General features: G+C 43.9%; 2 protein-coding genes across 2 annotated transcripts in view; one reads left to right on the top strand and one right to left on the bottom strand.

The window, feature by feature from the left end:
* Positions 1-1,304: 1,304 nt before the first annotated feature.
* TSPAN10 (tetraspanin 10) lies at positions 1,305-7,473 on the bottom strand. The gene is made up of 3 exons (XM_083598908.1): positions 6,803-7,473; positions 4,524-5,125; positions 1,305-1,958 (listed from the first exon to the last, which is right to left on the bottom strand). Exons 1-3 carry the CDS (start codon positions 6,902-6,904, stop codon positions 1,589-1,591), a joined length of 1,074 nt encoding a protein of 357 aa, XP_083455034.1. The 5' UTR covers positions 6,905-7,473; the 3' UTR covers positions 1,305-1,588.
* Positions 7,474-8,769: 1,296 nt separating this feature from the next.
* The window catches only part of NPLOC4 (NPL4 homolog, ubiquitin recognition factor), a 51,189-nt gene continuing 38,472 nt past the window's right edge, over positions 8,770-21,486 (top strand). The window contains exons 1-3 of the mRNA XM_083599096.1: positions 8,770-9,009; positions 15,258-15,338; positions 17,261-17,373. Of these exons, the coding sequence (XP_083455222.1) occupies positions 8,995-9,009; positions 15,258-15,338; positions 17,261-17,373 (209 nt within the window). The 5' untranslated portion in view covers positions 8,770-8,994. The remainder of the gene's footprint in view (positions 9,010-15,257; positions 15,339-17,260; positions 17,374-21,486) is intronic.

The following is a 21,486-nucleotide window of genomic DNA, read 5'->3' as shown; positions in this document are numbered from 1 at the left end:
CCGGTGGGAAGGTAAACGGCGTTTCCGTGCGCTGCTCTGGTTCACCAGAAGCAGCTTATTCATGCTGGCCACATGACCTGGAAGCTGTACGCCGGCTCCCTTGGCCAAATAAAGCAAGATGAGCGCCGTAACCCCAGAGTTGGCCACAACTGGACCTAATGGTCAGGGGGTCCCTTTCCCTTTACCTTTAAGGAAAAGCAGGACATTCCAGGATCAAATCAGAAACCAGGATGGGCTTCTGTAAATCAGGGACTGTCCCTGGAAAATAGGGACACTTGGAGGGTCTGTGTCATTCTCTTCCTTCTTATCTATTCCCTGGAAGTGGAGAGGTGGTGGTAGTGAGGAGGTTTAAAGCAGTAGATGCAATGCGGCCAGCAACCACTGGACCTGGTGGGGCAGTCAAGGAGTTCACTGGATGGACGGCGAATTTGTTCGGGTTTTCTCTCCCTCCTCCCTTGTGAAGATGCTGTGGACACTTAATCAAAGACCAAGTAAAAAAATACTGGTGGGCCTTGCCTGAGTGACCAGCCTCCTGTGAGCAGATGAACTCATGCAATGAAAGCTATTGCAGCACTACTTGTTGGGCTCAAACAAGGAAGCACGAGGGCAGGGAGAGAGACTTTATTTGCAACAGGGAACCTTTAAGATGCAGTGTGATGTGAGTGGAATACTGCAGTGGAAAGGAGTAAGGTTGAAAATATGGATTCTGCACATATAGAATAGGATATAGTTTCTCCAGAGAGGTTGTAGAGTAACCATAATAGGTTTGCTGGCTTGTAATCTCTGTTTTCACTGCCTGCTGAAAGGCATACAGAGAGGGGATAGGTAAGATTCCTACCAGAATATGTTCCCTAAATCTTGCCACTGCAGAGGAACACACCTTAGGAATGTTGGTTTTGGGAAGGGTGGGGGAAGCCGGTTGTTGGGCCGAAAATGCTTTCCAGGTACATTTCAGAAACCGGCTTTGAGAATGGGCTACAGGAAGCTAATGGATGGAATTCCACAAGAACTTTCCACAACACATGGAGACCAGATTCTGAAAGGAAGCTGTTCCGCTGCAACACTCTTCTTCTTTCTCTGTGCATATTTGGAGGGTGTGTCGGAGGAAGAGAGACAGTACTGATGGAACAGGATGCAGCCGGAGGAGAATCAGGGACAGTGAGAATCAGGAGGAAGGGTATGACGTAAGCAAGAGAAATCCAAGCACAAAGGGTCTCCCTGTCCTTCATACCAGGTGCAAACCCTGCTCTGAGGAATTAAATAGTATATCATAACAGGATGAAATAGACTCAAGAGTCCTGTAGTGATTTCATGCTCTTTATTGCAGCTTGTAAAACAGTGACTGAATTTCCCCACCAATTTCCCCAGGCTTTTATATACATTATTTACACAATGAGTCCCGTCTGATTGGCTGATTCTGCTTCCCTCCTGGAGCCTGATAGGTCTTTTCCTGCAGGCCAATCAGTTGTTGCATTCTACGATCCTACTTGCCTATTGTTCTAGGATCCAAGCTTAGTACATAACACCCCTCCTCTCTAAGTTCCTGTTGCGCTCAGAAGGTTATTCTGGATTCATAGTTTGCAGCAGATCATGAGCAAAATCCCTTTTGTCTCTGATGATAGGAGAGCAAATGTGTTTCCTCCCTCTCACTGAAATCCCGAGTCTTAGCAAGGGCAATGCCTGCCAGGAGCTTAGCGGTCAGTAATAAGCTTCCTACTTCAATCACAATCAGAAGCACACAATACAAGCCAATCACTCCTGCATGATTATTAAGCCATCTGCTCAGCTGGGGAACGCAGCCTCCGAGATAGATGGTGCTTTGAGCCACAAACTCCTCCAGGGCCAGGGTGCCAAAGCCACACTGGGAATTCGGGATGGTGCCGTTTTCCAGTGGATCCAAGCAGCAGGAAGCTGGGACGCCGCAGGCTTGCACTCCTGGAGAACTGCAGTTAAAATATCTGGAATGTGATAACAGGAAGAATCATTTCACCTGCTGCTAAGGCACAGAGGTTCTCCGCCTCTTCCAGCACACCCACTCCGTTTTCTGCATGTGAATGCAGAAGATATCAGGCAAAGGATGGCATTCCTGCTGGTAAGGATGGTCTGCACATGGATTCGCTAACTTGACCAGGACCAATGCATGCAGAGGCGTACTTTGCAAAGGGAAACTGCACACCCAGCACTGTGTGCACAGTGTGATCCATGCGTAATTGACTTTAGGCATGCGTTGCTGAATGGATGGACGGCAGCAGCAGGTTTGACACTGCCCGTTAGGGTTTGAGCTCACAGCAATTCTTGAACGGAGGACCAGAGAGGTGGCAGGGGTGGATTCAAGCTGTGCACCACTTACCAGCTCACACCAAAGGAGGGGAGCACAGAGAGAGACCAGATGCAGCAGCTAAGGAAGCCTCTTAACAAGAACGAGCCAGAGCAGCTCATACAGTACTTCCTGCCGGTGTTAAAGCCAATTGTGCCAATTATCAGTGGGTCTGCACATGCAGGTCCTGAGTAAATACGTTAAATCTGTACGTGAACGTTGCCTTGGAACAAAAGATGAGACTAAACTGACACAGCCTTAGAAACTGTCCAGCACTTCTTGCATTTACAGACAATAACATGGCACAATATGCTTTTATAAAGGGCAAAAAACCCACAAAAACCCCACAAAAATTACAAGTTTGTTATTGTACTTATCCTAAACTTAACCTAATACCTCAATGTTTTTTCTGTTGTCTTTTTACATGGCTGTATCTTAACAACTGTTATTTCCCCCCACATCTTATTTTACCTTGTGCACTTATAATTTTATACTAGGTACAATTCCTTTTTCAGTGAAGAATGTGTGTGTGGAAACATGAAGGAGATGAATATTAGCAGCACAGAAACCATAGACAAGATTTTCTGCGGCTGTGAGGTTTCCTTGCATATTCTGGAGCCGATCCAGAGAAAATTAGTCATGCTTAAGTTATTCACAAGCAACATGTCCCACTGATTTTAGTGTGGCTAAACTGCTTATTGACTGGGCCCTCTCTCAGCATGATTCTGGTTAGAAATGAACTCAGTTAGGTCTCTTAAAATGAAAGCAAGCAAGAGGACCAACCCAGATTAGTAGCCTAGGTGAGACCCAAGTAAAATGTGAATACCACGCTGGTGAAACAAGATGGGCATTGATCAATCACACACTGTCTTCCTAGGCTTCTTGCAAGCATTATGTGAGGAGAACACAATATAGTTTTGTTTCAATCACATAAAGTGTAGATGAAAATAATAATAATAATATAATAATAATTTATTACAGTGGTGCCCCGCAAGACGAACGCCTCGCAAGACGGAAAACTCGCTAGACGAAAGGGTTTTCCGTTTTTTGAGCTGCTCCGCAAGACGAATTTCCCTATGGGCTTGCTTCGCAAGACGAAAATGTCTTGCAAGTTTGTTTCCTTTTTCTTAACACCGTTAATACAGTTGCGACTTGACTTCGAGGAGCAACTCATAGAACGCAGTGTACATAGTAGCCTTTTTTGAGGTTTTTAAAGACTTTGGTGATTTTTGAAGCTTTTCCAAAACTTCTTTTGCAGCCATTTGGTAAGTTAAGCTTTTAAAACTTTTTTTGGGGGGGTTGGATTTTGGGTTGGGGTGTTTGGAATTCAAGGACTTGGTGTTGGAGAGGGGTTTGCAAGAATCTGGAAGCTTGTGTGTTTTCCCCCCTGCATTTTTATGATTTTTTGTGAGCATTGGGGCACTCTGCTGTTTTTTAAAAAAAATTCTGGATTTGAATTTTGAAATGCTCTTTACAGTATGTGTGACTTTAAAGAGCACTTAATAAACTCTTGTTGTACCAAATTTGGCTTTGTTTGGACTTTTTTTGACCATAGGAACGCATTAATTGATTTTCAATGCATTCCTATGGGATTTCGTGCTTCGCAAGACGAAAAATTCGCTAGACGAAGAAATTCGCGGAACGAATTAATTTCGTCTTGCGAGGCACCACTGTATTTGTACCCCGCCCATCTGGCTGGGTTTTCCCCAGCCACTCTGGGCGGCTTCCAACAAAGATTAAAAATACATTTAAATGTCACACATTAAAAACTTCTCTGAGCAGGGCTGCCTTCAGATGTCTTCTAAATTTTAGGTAGTTGTTTATCTCTTTGACATCTGTTGGGAGGGCGTTCCACAGGGCGGGCGCCACTACCGTGAAGGCCCTCTGCCTGGTTCCCTGTAGCTTTGCTTCTCGCAATGAGGGAACCGCCAGAAGGCCCTTGGCACTGGACCTCAGCGTCCGGGCAGAACGATGGGGGTGGAGACGCTTCTTCAGGTATACTGGGCCAAGGCCATTTAGGGCTTTAAAGGTCAACACCAACACTTTGAATTGTTGAAAACAGATGGCATTATTAGCAATTTTGATTGATGGGTGATGATGACGATGATTGGGCTACATTGTGCTGTGATGTGCTGCTGTTCTCCCACCTTTCCTAGGTGTTAACAGAACAGGGCAAGGGGAATTCTCCAAGTAGGCTCATACTCACAAATTTGTTTTCCAGTCTAGGTAGGATTCCACCCCGCAGCACTGCAGGCCCATCTGAATTTCATCCATGATGAATTTGAGATCTGGGTCATCCTGGTATCGTAACACGGCCACCGTGAGGGACTCTTGCAAGGAGGTCTTGATTTGGCGTCTCAGAGAAAAGAAAACGATTCCACCCAGAGTTTCCAGGATCACAAACATCATGATTCCTCCTGTGAAAAGCTTCAAGAGGCAGGTGTTTTCAAAGAGGGCTCCTAGGCAGCCCAAGAGAGAGATCGTGCTGGCTACAAGACCCGCTAACACAAAAAAGAGCATGGGGTCGCTGCCCAAATAAGTTATCCGCTCACTTGCCAGTGACTCTTTGTCGGAGAGACCCCAGATCCCTATGGCCAAAATGAGCAATCCTGTAATGGAGAAGGCCAGATTCCAAACAAAGGTCAAGTATTTCACACAGTGGCTAAGTGAATCCAGAGGGTGATGGGAAGATGGGCAGAGGCGCCATTTTCTTGTCCGTTTCCGAAGATGCCATGCTTCTCTTCCTCTGCTGGGATTCAGCAGGGAGCCCTGTGCATTAGAGGGGCAAAAGATGTCCACTTTGTCCGCCTAAACAAAGAAGAGAACCGAAGAAAATGTAGACCAAGTGTCAGAGATGAGGAACAAAACCAAAAAGGGAGGTACAGGAAGCATTTCCCCTCCCATAATATCCTGTTGTATAACTGGAGGCCTTTGGCATAACAGTAGGGTAGAGAGCAGGGACACGGGTGGTGCTGTGGTCTAAACCACTGAGCCTAGGGCTTACCGATCAGAAGGTCAGCGGTTCGAATCCCCGCAACGGGGTGAGCTCCTGTTGCTCAGTCCCTGCTCTTGCCAACCTAGCAGTTCTAAAGCACGTCAAAGCGCAAGTAGATAAATAGGTACCACTCCGGCAAGAAGGTAAACGGTGTTTCTGTGCGCTGCTCTGGTTCACCAGAAGCGGCTTAGTCATGCTGGCCACATGACCCGGAAGCTGTATGCCGGCTCCCTCAGCCAATAAAGTGAGATGAGCGCCACAATCCTAGAGTCGGTCATGACTGGACCTAATGGTCAGGGGTCACTTTACTTTTAGGGTAGAGAACAGAGGACAGGGCAGAAAAGAGATTTTTGATTGACTTATATGGCAGGGGGGAATAATACATTATGGCTGGGTTATCATCTAGTCAGCGAAGACTTGATCCCCTGTGGCTTTACTTTATAAGACAGCTGGAGGCAGAAGCATAGATTAAGGTAAGATCCACACCATACATTTAAAGTACAGTGTTACCTCAGGTTACATACGCTTCAGGTTACAGACTCCGCAAATAGTGCTTCAAGTTAAGAAATTTGCTTCAGGATGAGAACAGATATCGTGCTCCGGCGGCATGGCGCCAGCAGCATTAGGCCCCCTTAGCTAAAGTGGTGCTTCAGGTTAAGAACAGACCTCCGGAACAAATTAAGTACTTAACCCAAGGTACCACTGTACATTCAATGAACATTTAATATACATGACTCCCCTCAGAGAATCCTGGGAACTGTAGTTTACCCCTCAAAGAGCTGCAATGTAATAATCTACAGTCCCCAAGATTCTTGGGGGGGGGGAGCCATTTGTTTTAAATTATGACTGGGAACTGCCCTATGCATAGTGATGACAGAGGTTTCTGATGTTTCATTGCTGAGCTATAGTGGGCAGAGGGCAACATTATGGGGAAATCTGATGGGAAGGACAAAGCATATGTGATCCATTCAAGAGAGAGAAGAGGCCATTTAAAATGACTGAGGGAAGTGGCAGGCAAAGTGATTGATGGTGTGATTGAACTTGGAATAGAATAAAAGGTACGTATGTAAGACCAAGGAACGTCAAATTGTCATTTTAAGGCATTCTTCTTAGTAGACAGGCTAATACACAGTCTTAAGTATATTTCATTGGAAGAAAGTCTGACAGAACTCAGGGGACTTACTTCAACATAAACTTATTTAGGATTATTCTTAATATTTTCATATTGATGACCATGCAGCATGATGGACTAGGGAAAAATTCACTCTCTGCAGAATTAGGTCAACAGATTTTCTTTCTTTCTTTCTTTCTTTCTTTCTTTCTTTCTCTCTCTCTCTCTCTCTCTCTCTCTGTCTCTCCCCACATGCTATTAGAAAATCTCATTTGTTTTCCCCTCCACACAAATAGGAAAATGATGCCATATATAGAGGACTAAAGATCTCCAAAGACAAGGGTAAACTCAGAAACAATATGCAAATCAAAATAATTACCTTTGGTAGCAATGCACTGGTTTCATCAACTTCCATCTTGTTGTCCTGCAAAGATAGTCCTAGCAAAAAAGGATTTAAAAATGCAGCAAGTTTCTCTTTCATATTTCTAAGGCTGTAAAAGCAATTAATTGGATATCATTCTGCCCTTCTCCTGGCTAATCAAGTGAGAACGCTGCAAATGTTATGCACTGCATAGGGGGAGGGAGTTTCAGGGCAGACCCCGCTACAGTCATACTTGTATCATGTGAGAAATCACATTTCCTGGCTCAAAGAGGCCACCTTTGTGTTGCTTATGAATTATCCACTAAGTAGTTATATGTTCCATGCTATGATTAATACCACACAACTGAATGCATTTCATACACACACACATATATAATATTCAGACTTACAAAGATAAGGGTTGCTGCTGCACTGTAGCCTTTCACGACAGATAAAATTGCAAGATCAAGATGAGATTCACCTTACCCTGAAAATTAGCTATGTCCTTATTTGGCCCAAACTCTAAACTGTACCGCCAAACAGGAGACACACTGAACATCAAAAAGAGCATAAAAGCATCACAATTTTACATTCTGCAGAACTTCTGATCTGTAACATATGGATTCAAGTTCCGATTCAGTCATGGATTTGCTGAGTGGCCATAAAGAAATTCCAAGCTCTGGCTTCCCATCTGTAAAATAGAAATGTGACAGATCAGGGTGCCAACTTGAATAAAATATGGGGGGGTGCAAGCTGATAAGCCCCACCCTACATAATTCATCACATGACACGGTGCACACTCACCATTTGAATACCATGAACTGGTGTGTGGGGGGGTGTTAACCTCCCTTCATACGCCCCTGTGCGTGGGGTGTGCTGTGAGTCCCTGTGTTCTACAACCGTTCTAAAGGTAAACAACTATTTCCGTAAAAGAAGCCAACAACTTTGGGGTCCCCCCCCTAAAAAAAGGTCGACAACTCTGGGCAACCTAGGGGCGCCGGGTGGATCTTTGTACCCCGGTGCCATATATGCTGAAGATGGCCCTGTGAATGAGCTCAGTAGAAGGCAGTTCTCTCCTCCTGTTCTGCTTAGAGTGTCTCCTTCTTTCCTCTTCACAGACTGTAGTTTCAAGGATGGGACTGGGGCAACGACAAGAAGATTGTCACCTCCACTTGGGTTGACTGTGTGCTATAAGACCGGTCTCCTCATACTGCAGGGTCTTCCATTTTAGAGTGTACATTCAAGAAGGGGAGGGGAGGGAAAGTGTCCTGCAGCAGGAAGTCCTTTAGCTAATGGGGCCTCCTGCTGCCGCTGCGCCACTGCTGCACGATATCTGTTCTCATCCTGAAGCAAAGTTCTTAACCTGAGGTAATATTTCTGGGTTAGCGGAGTCTGTAACCTGAAGCGTATGTAACCCGAGGTACCACTGTATGTATATGTGTGTGTGTGTGTGTGTGTGTATATATATATATATATATATATATATATATATATAGCTTTGGTTCATGCAATGCCGCTCTGTGAGTAGAACCAATGTTATATATATATATGATTATATGTATAATCACACACACACACACACATATGTGTTATATATGTGTGTGTGTGTAACAAAAATCCTAGAACAAGCACTGGGATTGCCATCGCTAGTTAAAACAGTTTCCCCGTCTGCCATAAGCCATTCTCAGGCAGGCAGAAGGGAAAGCATGAATGAATTGCGACTGGAGAGAGCAGCTTCCAGAGGACATTTTGGAGCAACTCCGCGCATTACAAGACATGGGAAGCACAACTGCATTGAAACTTAACGACGAAACAAAAGTTGGCAGGCGGCTTGCTACCTTTCTAAGAAAGTTATCTTCATAAATAAATAAATAAATAATAAAAAAACCCCTTCTGGCGGGGCGTGTCACGTGCGCGGCGTAGAATCCGCGTGGAACCTATGATCTCTCTCGTGAGAGAGAGAGACCAGAGACGGAGTCCTGAGTGGGCGGAGCCTAAGCGCAAAAGAAGAAGAAGAAAGGGCGGGGGGAGAGCAGCGCCCGCATTCGACGCCGGACCCTTTCTCCCCCGGAACCTTGTTGCCTCCGCTTGCGTTACCGGGTCGGCAACGGTGACGCGGCACTATTGGCGGTGCACAAGCTGGCTGGCAGGCAGGAGGCGGCGCTACCGGTGCCGGGGCAGGACGCGGGGTCGGGAACGGTGGCGAGGACATGGCGGAGACTATTGTAAGTTGGGCTTGAGGCGGGGGGAGAGAAAAGAAGGGGGCACCTGGGGTCATCTGTCGTCGTCCTATTCCCGCCCCCAGCCAGCCAGCCCTGGGTTGCCCCGGGTTCCCCCGACGTGAGGCCTGTGAGGGAACAGGAGGCGCCGCCGCTCCCTCCCTCCCTCTTTGTCATGGTGAGGGAGGCGGCGAGTCTTAGGAGCGCCCCGACTGCCTCGCCCTGCCCCTGGATCCCCACCCCAGTGGGGGGGGGGGTGGCATTGGCCAACTGGGTCTGATTCCCCTCCAGCCTCTCCATGCAGGTTCTGTGAAGGAGGCGGAAGAATGATTTCTCCGTGGGGGATTCCTCGGCCCTTCTTTCTGAGAGGGGGGGGGGCGGTCCGGCCTGGAGATACTGGCACTGGCGGTCGCTTGCGTCCGACGTCCCCCACCCCCCCCCCAAAAAAACCACAACAACTTGGAAGTATCAAGCGATCCCTCTTCTGCTTTCACCAAAGAGCGGAGGAGTGCGGAAAAGACGGGGCACCGCAGGGCTAAGCCGCTTTAATCACAATTTCTTCTCTCCCCCCCCCCACCCCCCCAAAGGGAGAACAGTGGGAGCTGCAGTTCCCGACGTTGGAGGGGGAGGGGCTGCGAACTAAGAATTCCCAGCAGAGCACCAAACTGCAATTCCCAGAATCCTCTTGGTGAAACCATGACACTTTAGCTAGCATAAAACTAAAAAAAAAAAACAGTGTGCATATGCCTAGTTAGTCTCCCTTAACTTCTGTCAAAAACCCATGGAAGCGGGGAGCATGTGTGGCCAGTGTGCAACCCACGGGAACATAGTTTCTGCGACAGCAACTGTCTTTTTTGTTTTGCCTTCGGTTTAGTGATCATTTTATTTCTCAGCGTCCAGGTTCAGTTGCTATTTTTTCAAGATCAATGTGCTGTTGGGCTATTTGGCGGCCTGCCCAAAATGCATTATGTCTTGTGTGTGTGCATGCGTGCAAGTGTGGGCATAGGGGTGAGTGGGGCAAGTGGCGTTGGATCCTTAATATTTTTCAGAATTAAGTAGGAGGATAGCACACAGGCTGTAATTGTAATTCTGGGCCTCGTGAGATCAGTAACTCTTAATGTATGGTCATAAATAGCTGAGTTATTTTCCACTTGAAGCTTTAGATGCATTTATATCCATCTGACAATACCCAGTTAGGTTGGGCACAAGGCAAAAAAAACAACAACCTGTAACTTTAACTTGTAGAAAATTCATATGCATTCTTGGCTTAGCTCCAGTTGTAGAATGTCAGAGGATTATGTTCCTTACTGAATAAGGGAAACTTAGTTCATGCTAGAATGTGGGAATATTCCAGCGGTTGCCTTACATTAAGTTCTTGTGAAGAAGCCTTCACATTGTTTTCCTATCTCCATGTGGACAAGGTGAGAAATTAATCCCTTCAAATGTAAGTTGAGTTAAGGCACTTTTTAATGGAACGAAGGAAGAAAATTTAGGGAATTATTTGAGGCATTTGGGAAAGAACAGATTTGTCTTAATGCCATATGCAACATAGGAAGCTCTCCTGCACCAGGACAGTCTATACTAGCCAAGTATGATCTACTCTTAATTGGCAGCAGCTTTGCAGCATCTTAGACAAAAACCTCTCATGTTACTTGCTGCTTGATCCTTTTTTAATTGGAGATACTACAGACAAAATGCAGGACATTCTGTGTGCAAAGCATGTGCTCTACTTGTGTGCTCCATCCCCTTCCTATAGATGTTTGAAGACTCTCTGAATGTTCCATAAGAGCACACATGTCTGAAGGTTGACTTACATGTAGTGTGGGTGTATCCCTCCCTATAGTTCATACAGATTAATATCACATAGGCATGAACGCATAATCATGAGAAACCATGGGCAGCTTGAAATGCTGTCTTTTGAATTATTAGGTCACTAGTACTCAGTTTTCTCAACAGCCTGGTCCTGTGAAGATTCAGGTGTATGTAACTGCATAGGATCGGACAGCACAAGTTATAGTAATGTGTGTGTGTTAGCTAGACGTAGCTTATGCCATTGTTAACAAATTGTTGCCAGTATCTATGATAGTCTTGACCATATGTATCAATATTCATTAATTGTCCATACAAGTAAATGAGGCAGGGCCTTATTTGGGCATTTTTGGTATGCAGTCAGAGCCTTCAGTCTCTAGAGCGAGACTGGTGTGGTTTTAATGGCATTCTAGTTAAACCTGTTTTTGGTAGGGTTAGACCATCCACTTTGATTGTAGCTAAACGGAATGTAAGTGCCACTGTTTAACCTGCTTAAAAGGTAGGTTGTTTATGTAGTATTCTTTGTGGCAATTAAATGCTCCACTTGGTTGCTGACACCTGGTTTTCAGTGTAAACCAAATTTTAGCAGTAGAACTGAGTCAGCATAGTTTTCAGTAGGAAGTGCAAATCACATGAAAGACTTGGCAGACGATAGTTTTAGGAAAGTGCTCTTGTTGGGGCTTCTCTCAAAATTATCTTGTCCTTGCCTGTCTAGGAAACAGGGTAGTTTCCCTGCTTGTAAAGGATTCTAATGCATGTCACTATTATAAGATTCTGACTTACAGGTGGCATTTAATATTGGCCGGTTTCTTGGTTGATATTCTGTGCTTTGGGCCATCTGCTGAGGCAGCTTATCTGCCTATCATCATCATCTGGACACTGCAACCTTTCAGTTTCAAAAACCTTTAAGGTTACTTTTCTAAAGCTACACAGCAAGCATTTTAAAAGTGTCTTCTAATAGTCTTTTATGTTTGTTACCATGATTGAGGAATACTACAGTTTCAGAGTAATTATGGACAAATGCTATATACTGTATTATTCAGATCCATTTTTCTCTCTATGTGTGATTGGCATGTTAACACCCACAAGGTGAGTGCTGGTTGCTATTCTGTGTGCCGTCTACACCAATGGATGGAGCTTTGGGGAATGTATCCTGCCTTTTGGAGAGGGGCTTTCCACTCAAATCATTATTTGCCTGCCCTCTGCTACTTGTTTCTAATTTGGGCATGCACTTTCTCTATTGCATGTGCACACTTTGGGAGGGGGGAAAATAATCATGGAAGTGCACCGGAGCAAACATTACTAGCTCTTAGTTGTCATGTGTCCTAATAAATTAAATATAGGCTTTCACTTTTTTGGAAGGTGGGATGCAGGGTTATACATTCCCATTTGGTTTTAATTTGAAAATATAGGGAGGCCTTGAACATAAGTGGCATTTAGCTATGTTAAACTGCTAATTGATTTGAAGGACAAGGTGGGGTGTGTCAATAAAAAACAAAAAAAAATCCCATATCCATAAGATGCACAGCTGCACATTACTCCCCTCCAAAAAAAAAGTACTGCAGCATGGAATACTGGACATTCTGATAAAGAGGTCTTACCTAATTCTGTGTAATTTTTTTAAAACATAAATAAGTTATTGATTTTAGATGTATAAATAAGACAATACAAGCTAACATCCATTAACAATGTTTACATATGGTAGGTGCATCAGTGGGATGGAGCAGGCTGACTCAATAGTTACTATTTTTTAAAAAAAATAATAATCCCAGTGTATGTACCATGATCTCAGAAGTAATTCCCACATTTACTGTGTGAAAATAGTGAGCGAATTGATCCTGCAAACTGTGTGTGCCTTCAGCATGTGGCAGTCAGAGGGAACAGAGGTCTTTCATTTAGGCTGGTGGAAGCATAACAGTTAAGTTGCGCCAATGAGCAAATGGAAAATATGGGTTTGGTCACCATGGACTGCTAGACACATGACAAACCACCCATCCAAAAATGCACCAGTAAGCTTCCACACCAGCAATGACTGCAGTTTTTATAACTGGCTATTTTTACTTACTGAATTTTCCATGGTAAGGGAAAATCTGGATTCAACAAAGAAAAAGTATAGGCTGGCATTTTGATGGCAGCAGTGACATGTGGATGCTGTGAAAAAGGTGTGTGTATGAGCACCAATTCCCCCAGTAAATTCCCATCTGGAAACACCCACAAGTTTGCAGGTGATTTTTCAAATGGAAAAGAAAAGACCTATTGCATGAAGTTGAAATTCAGGGTTGGGCCTGGAATTAATAGCGTGACTTGGTTTTAGTATTAGTCATTCTGCTTTCACTCCAGAGTGGAATACTACAGAGAGTCACTGCATGTTTACTGTCAAGTAAGTTATATTGAATTCAGTGGGACTTGCTCCCAGGCAACATGCTGCTTTGTCATGTTGGATTTTGTTAGGTAATAAAAGCAAACATCAGAAAAATTGAATGTTAAAACAGTGTTACAAAACCACATTATGTTTATATACTGCATATAAAACTCATAGAAAGTATCAAGGTGGTGCAAAGCAGTACGTGCCAGTACAATAAAAAATAAAACACTATTCAAACAATGCAAGATATATGCCCTAACTGTATGTGTACATTTAAAACATGGGCAGAACAATCTAAAGAGGGTGAATGAGGAAGAACCCAAGACAGAGGAACCACCAAATCCAAAGCCCTGTCAGGTTTATGTCAACAGAATAAAAGCAATGTTTGTTTCCTTTCCTCTTTCCCTTTCTGCAGTCTTTTAAAAGACAAATCCCTTCCATTGGTCCCAGTAGATGGGAAAATAAGTACCGTATTGGCCCGAATATAAGCTGCACCTGAATATAGCATACCTCTACTCAGGTTACGAACGCGGCAAACCTGGCAGTGTTTACTTCCAGGTTCGCTGCACGCGCAGAAGCGTTCTGCGTGCTTCATGCATGCATAGAAGCGATCTGCACGCACGCACAGTAGCGGCTCTCTCCTTATGGACTTTTTGGGGTGCGGGCGGCACCCCGGAACGGATCACGTTCGTAAGTAGAGGTACCACTGTATAAGTCACATCTTTAAAATTGGAGGTGAAAAAAGAAGAAATACCAAAATATAAGCTGCTCCCTTCCTCGCTGCTCCTGGCTGCATACTGGGTAGGGTGGGGGAGCCATGCTGTGTTGCCGGCAGCCTTTCCCCTTCCTTCCTCGCTTTCTCCCTTCCTGGCCTTGGGGGAAGGGGGAGACTTTGCCATGCTCCTGGAGCCGTTTGCCCTGGCTGCATACTGTAAGCTTGCAAATCGAAGCTGCACTTTAACTATTCATGGTTGATATTTGGGGGGAAAGTGAGGCTTATATTCAGGCCAATACGGTATGTTGGAACCAGAGCCAATGTACTCACCCTGTCCCTGTTGTGTGTGTGTTGGGAACAGGAGGAATTTGGATCCAGCGCCTCCCTCAACATGCTCACCTCCTACATGATGGAGGAGATAGCTGCAAAAATTTCCATGACCGCAGCATGGAGACATCCATGCTCCACCCACCAAGAGGCAGACCTCTTGCTCCACCCATGGAGAGGTAGATCCACAAAATCCTGTGACCCCTAGGTTACCTTCTAGGGACTTAAGGATAGCTCTCCAGCTGAGGTTGCCCTTCATTTTTTCACAGGGCAAAATTGCAAAGGGATATCAGATTATTTTTCTTGACCTCTATGTATGAAAGCTTCAGAAGTGTAAAACAAGGCAGCAGTGCTTCAGGCCCAAGATTACCTTCCTAGGGACAATTACCTTGAGCTGTTGTTTTCCCAGAGTAGATAGCTGCCTTTCTTTTTCCATCTCAAGAGATTGCTCCATTGTTGCATGTCCCGTAGGACTTGCATGATTTAATGCACTGTACTGCTGTGGTGTTTGAACTCTAGCTGCAGTTGGCCCTGCCACCATGTGCAGTGGTCAGAAATGATGGAAGCCGTAGTTCATCAGCATCTGGAAGGCCAGTTTCCCCACCCCTGTGCTAAAATGAGAGCCACTGGCAGTTAATGATGCTACTTGATGTAATTTTTTTTCTGCTAAGAGAACAGCCTGAAAACTCATGAATGTTTATTGCTGAGCTTGTATATAATTCCTGCTGTTTTTGATTTGTAAACTCAGTCTCTATCAGGAAAATAACTTAGAAACCTATTATTGTGTGTCTTTAAAAAAGATATGAAAATGCTTTAGATTTGACTATTCCACTTATTCCTCTTCCTGCCAGTTATATGTTCCTGCATTAAATTTTGTATTACTGTCCTCTTAAGGACTTTCAGGCTGCATTTGTGCTGGTTTATTTCCTACATTTAAAAGCCAGTTCTCTATGTTCAGCCTCTTTTGCCCCAAAACTCAGAACTTCACAGTTTTATTTTATTTCTAATTTTCTTCAAAACCTTTGCCATTCTTAATAGATAATTCGTGTCCAATCACCCGATGGAGTGAAACGCATCACAGCAACAAAGCGGGAAACTGCTGCAACGTTTCTGAAAAAGGTATTATAGCATGGCATATTCTTTGCTGTTCTTCTAAGGAAGCAACAATAGGGAACCTCTGTTTTTGCATCACAGCCAGTTTGTGCACCTGCTCTTTAGGCTTTGGTTGGATTTACCCAGAAGCTTTCTTTGACGATGATTTAACATAATTAGAAGAGAGTAGTGATGGCTTTGTGGTTCAACACACATCACGGAAGAAGCTAATCTTTCCAAAATTAAACTCCAACACCCTTTGGTTGGAAACCCACATTTGAAACTTTTATCAAAGCCTAACCTCAGTGCATCGTAAAATGTCACCAGTGCTGTTTCAATCAGAGGTGTATTTTTTATTTGTATTTTTTTAAAAACCTTTTGATGGCAGAGGATCAGATGTAGTGGTTCAATACACCAGGCACCTACAAGCTTTACATGTGGTGGGGTGGCCTCTGTCTTTATGCTTGCTTCTTTGGGGTCTAGGGGGATTGATTTGTATGCTCATAAGCCAAAACAGTGACTGTAGTGCAAAATTCATCTGTTAGTTGGGAACCTCTTCCATAATTTAGTTGTCAAGCAAAACAAATCAGATGTCTTGATGCAGCCTGAGTCTGTAGTCCGAAGCATCTATGGCAGGAATTGAGTTATAGTGAATCCAGTTGAACTTGAGCAAAAATGGTTTCAGATTGGACTGTGTTATTATAACTTATTGTATGGCTGCCTTTTTAACTGAAATATAACCAAAGTGGTATGCAACACAAACAATATTTCATTTCCAAACACTACTCAGCAATAAAATTTATGCTCAATATAAACTTCATAAAAATGGCCTAAAATTGCAATGCAACTGAAACCAAAACCATAAGTACTGTAATTCAGGTTTTCACCTATAGAACCTGTACAGTGGCATACGTCAAAATTCAGGGAAGATCTTCCAGTAGGCAAGGACCCACAAATACACTTGCAAGTACCCCATTTTTATTTATATTTTGCTCTATCAAGAGGATGACGTTGGAGAGGGTCTCCACTGTTCTTGGAGAAGTTTGAGGACAGTCCCTGGCTCCAAGTTGACTCAGAAGCATGGAAGAATAGCAGAGGCTTTTTCTGAGACTGCCCTGAACCACAGTGATTGTTGGAAAACCCTGACATTTCCTGCTGCTTTCTCAGCACCTGAGGCTTACTGCGGTGGGGTTAAGCTCTTAGCCCTTTTTCAGCAGGGGCTCTTCCCCACCTCCATTGTACTCAACTTTGTTACCCACTGCCAATGGAACAAGTTCTTTTTATGGGAAGTGGCTAGGTGAAACCCCACTGAGAGCAAATTCCATAATCCAAGACTGGCGTTTCTCACACTGAGCTCCATTTTCAAAGTCGAATGGCTGATTCGGACGACTGTTTAATTTATAACCATCTTATCAGCTCTAATGGGGTTTATTTTGTGCATTTGCCAGAGTTGCAGTAAGGTACTTTGCCTAATTACCTATACAACTAAACAACAGATTATGTTTCCACAGTAATTCCCATGTACTTTTACCCGTGAACAGGAAGACTTGAAAGATCTTGATGACATTTTCCTCTTCTAATCTGTATTCTACTTTCATTTAGAAATTTCTTTTACCAGGTTTAAACAGTTGGGAGTGCACCAATTGGGCTTGCCTGCTCCCTGTTTTCCGGAGTGAAAATTATTCCCTGAAATGGGCCTAACCCTGTTTCAGCATTGACTTCAACGTTAATTGCTGACAAGTGTAGCTTAATTTGAAATTTCCACCCATACAATGTCTACATAATATGTATTGTGGATTCTGTGAGTGTACATTTCAGATATTTCCGCTTCCACTTTTGTGTAATAAACTCCATGTGGAGATAACATCTGAGTCTTGTGTTGTAGGGATAAACATACCGTAACTGTATGAGATTTCTGCTGTAGACATTATGTTCTCTTTTTTTTCTAGGTTGCAAAAGAATTTGGCTTCAGAAATAATGGATTTTCTGTGTACATCAATAGAAACAGGACTGGTGAGATCACATCATCTCCCAATAAGTCCCTCAACTTATTAAAAATCAAGTAAGTACTTTGCAAAAGACATGGAGCCACTGTTGGACTATAGTAGGCTCTGTTTCTTTTTGGGCAAGGCTGCTCAGATTTCTTGACAGTGCCTCTCTTGGCAACTGAACAAAATTACCCACTCTAATATTCCCTATGTGGTGTTGTCTGTCCTATTTATGTCTATGGGTTTAGATGAAGCAGATCTCTTGAATCGAGATTTTGCAAGAATTATGAGGTACTACTTAGTAACCTATTCTAATATGTTACAGTGCATTAATTCTTTTTTGACCCCAAAAATTGTTTTAATCCATTTCTTTCTTTGTTTACATGCACTTGGTCTAGAAAGGAGATGGAAGAGCTGGGCTGCTTCTGCTGCACAATTTTTCCTTGGACACCTAATTTCATGATACAGTGGTACCTTGGTTTTCGAACGTCTCCGTCGACGAACATTTCGGTTTTCAAACACCGTAGACCCGGAAGTAAATGTTTCGGTTTTCGAACTAACCTTGGAAGTAGAACAGGCCACACGGCTTCCATATTGAGTTTTCTGTATTGTGTTTTCAGTTTTCGAACATTTCAGAACTCGAACGGTCTTCCAGAACGGATTATGTTCGAAAACCGAGGTACCACTGTACTAGTTAAATAAAATGGATTTTAGAATACTATATGCTCAATATTGTAAGAACCAAATTTGGAAGGTATGTTGCTTGCCCTCTAATGGCAGTGCTGGATCTATTGGACCCTTCAGCTTGGATACAGATGCGGGGGTCCCGTTCCTGGCCCCTGTGTGTGTTGGCGGAGCATGCATAAGCCCTGCCCCGTTCTGCCCTCTTCCAGATCTAAATGGTACACACATGTTGTTGGCAGTCGCGATAGCAATTGACAACAATTAAAACAGTAATAATTATTATTCTGATGAAATTATAATGGGGTCGAGCAGTAGCTAATTCCCAGCGAAACAAGGAGGTTCTCACTTGTTTGTAAAAAGCCAGCAGGGAGGAAGCTGTTTCATTTCCCTTGGATGGATGTTCTATTTAAGGGCAGGTGACTAATTGGCTCCTCTGTTAGCTTTTCCTTTTCTTTTTTAATTGCCTTTTGCTTTGGAACGAAAAAGCAGCTGAACAGCAGCCAGATGCACCTATGTTTTCTTTAATTGCATGAACTCTAATGGATAAGTCTCCTGCTTGTAGGCTAATTTGTGGCTTAGCAATAAGTTTCCTAGCTGTTCCTGTTGGTTTGCAGAGTATAGCATGCAGTCTTCATGTTTTTTGCACTTAACATTACATCCAGTCTGACGCCTCGTGCATTCAGGTTTACATGGGTTGAATAAGGAGCCCATCGGAAATCTGTGCTTACCCACTTTTGTTTAGAAATGTAGTAGAAGCAGCAAAAGCAGTAATATTTTACCATCATCCTGGAACGATATTGTCAAGTAGGTAAACCATTTTACAGATAAAAGCAGAACACCAGAAAACATTGTTTTTAGTAATAAAACGATCCTATTGTAGCATCTCGGACTTCCTGACTAACTGTCTTCATTACAGTTAATAGAATAAAGAATTAAAAATAAACCCAGAAAATAAAAATATTAATAATAAAGTAATTTCAGTGTCATTAAAGGAATTCCAAACTATACTATTGCCTTAGAGTCAGGAGTAATTTTGACTGCATTCAAAGAAATAGTTTGCAGTAAATTAATTTTGTCTTTGACCCATCTCATCAGATCTCAGAAAAGACGTCAAATTTGACATTAAAATGAATTTCCAACCTTGATCCATTCATTGATATTAATTACTAAAGGGGACTTCCATTTCTGCACAAGCAGCATTATTCCAGGAACTGTCATGTTTGAAACTAATTCTGTATGTATTCTATTAGATATTTTGTGTAATTTAATCGTAATAATAATAGAATGGTATTTCATATCCCAATACACTGGTTGTTTTCTGACTTTTTTGCAGTAAGCTACATTTCCATCACATATGAAAATGGTCTCCTGGTCCCTTCCTACACCTCCAACACATTTTTGCATTGTTTCTATTTTGCTTAACATCACAGGACTTAAATACCAGTATTGCCTTACAGTAGTTTCCCCTTATTGTTATAGTCTATGAGAATCTCTGGCATAAAACCCAGACTCTCACGGAGATATTGCTACCAACACCTTGCACCACTAACCCAAGCACATTAGTTCACTTGCTCAAAAACAGTTGATATTTTCTGGATAGTAGCCTTTTCCAAGTCCACGTAGCTTCTTATTTTTTATTATTTTGTTTAAATAGAGCACTCCTTCTCCAGTTCTTAAAGCTGTGGTCTGAGTCTGATAAGCTTGGATGTTTCTGTTTAGGAGCAGAAAAGTTAGGCTTGGTGTAGCAAGGTTCTTTCCAGAACCCTGGCACAGAGCCGGCTCAGCTATTAGGCAGACTGAGGCGACTGCCTCAGGTGGCAGAAGCCCGCAAGGTGGCAGAAGAGAGACTGGAACAGAAGAGACACCGGAAGCAGCCGAAATTGTGCGAGATCTTGTTGAGCGTGCAAGATTTCAGCAAGATCTTGCCTGAAATTGGTGCTGTTTATCTGCCAGCAGTGAAGGTGGCAGGGCAGGCAGAGAAGCAGCAGCAGCAGTAGGTATGGTGTTGGCAGCAGGAGGGCAGGGCAAGATGACACTTCCTGCTTTGCCTCAAGCAGCAAAATGGGATGTGCTGCCCCTACCCTGGCGAATAGCCTTCCCCCTGTCTGCTGTTCTTGGTAGCCTATCAATAACGATAGAAGGGAATGTGCTGTTTAGAAGGAGAATCTGGAAAAGCTTTTATGTTTTCCATGGCTTCTCAGTTCCATCCCTGATTGGGGAGGAGAGATGGGAACATCTTTAAAATGTAGCACAGGACAGAAGTTGAGTGATTGCGCTCTGTCGGCTCATCTTGGGGAAACTGCATCACCGAAAACCACGTCTTTAAAAAAGCAGCATCATTGATTGGCATGAATTAGAAAGAAACATCATGCAGAGAGCCAGAGATTCTTTTAAGATTGCAGTCCTCTGCACAGGTACTTGAGCACAACTAGATTTAACTTCCAAGTTAGCACGCACACGAATGCTCTGTAACTGATGCAGTGGTACCTTGGGTTACAGACGCTTCAGGTTACAGACTCCGCTAACCCAGAAATAGTACCTCGGGTTAAGAACTTCGCTTCAGGATGAGAACAGAAATCACATGGCGATCACGCGGCAGCAGCGGGATGCCCCATTAGCTAAAGTGGTGCTTCAGGTTAAGAACAGTTTCAGGTTAAGAACGGACCTCTGGAACGAATTAAGTTCTTAACCCGAGGTACCACTGTACTGATTTAGGCTGGATTCGGAGCTCCTGCTTGAGGAAAGGTGGGAGCATTTCCCCCCCCCTTCAGCCCCCTATGCTCCCCAAAAAGTTGCTCTGAAGGGTTAGAAGGACCATTCTACAGGGGACTACAAGGGGAAGGGAATGGGTAAAAAAATTTCTCCCTTCTTCCTCCAGTAGGAGCCTTCATAAGACCTTATTCCCTCTGGATTAGAAAAAGCCCTTCCCTTTGCAGAAGGGACACTCTAGATCCAACCCGTAATGTGTAGTGCTAATGTCAAGACTATAGAACAGGCAGGTGGTCCCCCAGGCCTCTGAATCTGGGCTCCTGTTCTCACGTAAGCCATACCCTCTTAACCCTAGGGTCTACCCCACCAGTCCTGTTCCATGGTGAGTGGCCATGCAGGAGAAAATAGCTTCCTGTAAGGACCACTTATCGGACGCGGGTGGCCCTGTGGGTTAAACCACAGAGCCTAGGACTTGCCGATCAGAAGGTCGGCGGTTCGAATCCCTGTGACGGGGTGAGCACCCGTTGCTCAGTCCCAGCTCCTGCCAACCTAGATGCCATGCTTCTCTTCCTCTGCTGGGATTCAGCAGGGAGCCCTGTGCATTAGAGGGGCAAAAGATGTCCACTTCGTCCGCCTAAACAAAGAAGAGAACCGAAGAAAATGTAGACCAAGTGTCAGAGATGAGGAACAAAACCAAAAAGGGAGGTACAGGAAGCATTTCCCCTCCCATAATATCCTGTTGTATAACTGGAGGCCTTTGGCATAACAGTAGGGTAGAGAGCAGGGACACGGGT

The sequence above is a fragment of the Podarcis filfolensis genome, assembly GCF_964270895.1.
Source record: "Podarcis filfolensis genome assembly, chromosome: 2".
In the NCBI taxonomy this organism is placed as follows: Eukaryota; Metazoa; Chordata; class Lepidosauria; order Squamata; family Lacertidae; genus Podarcis; species Podarcis filfolensis.
This window is presented reverse-complemented; position numbering and strand designations above follow the sequence as displayed.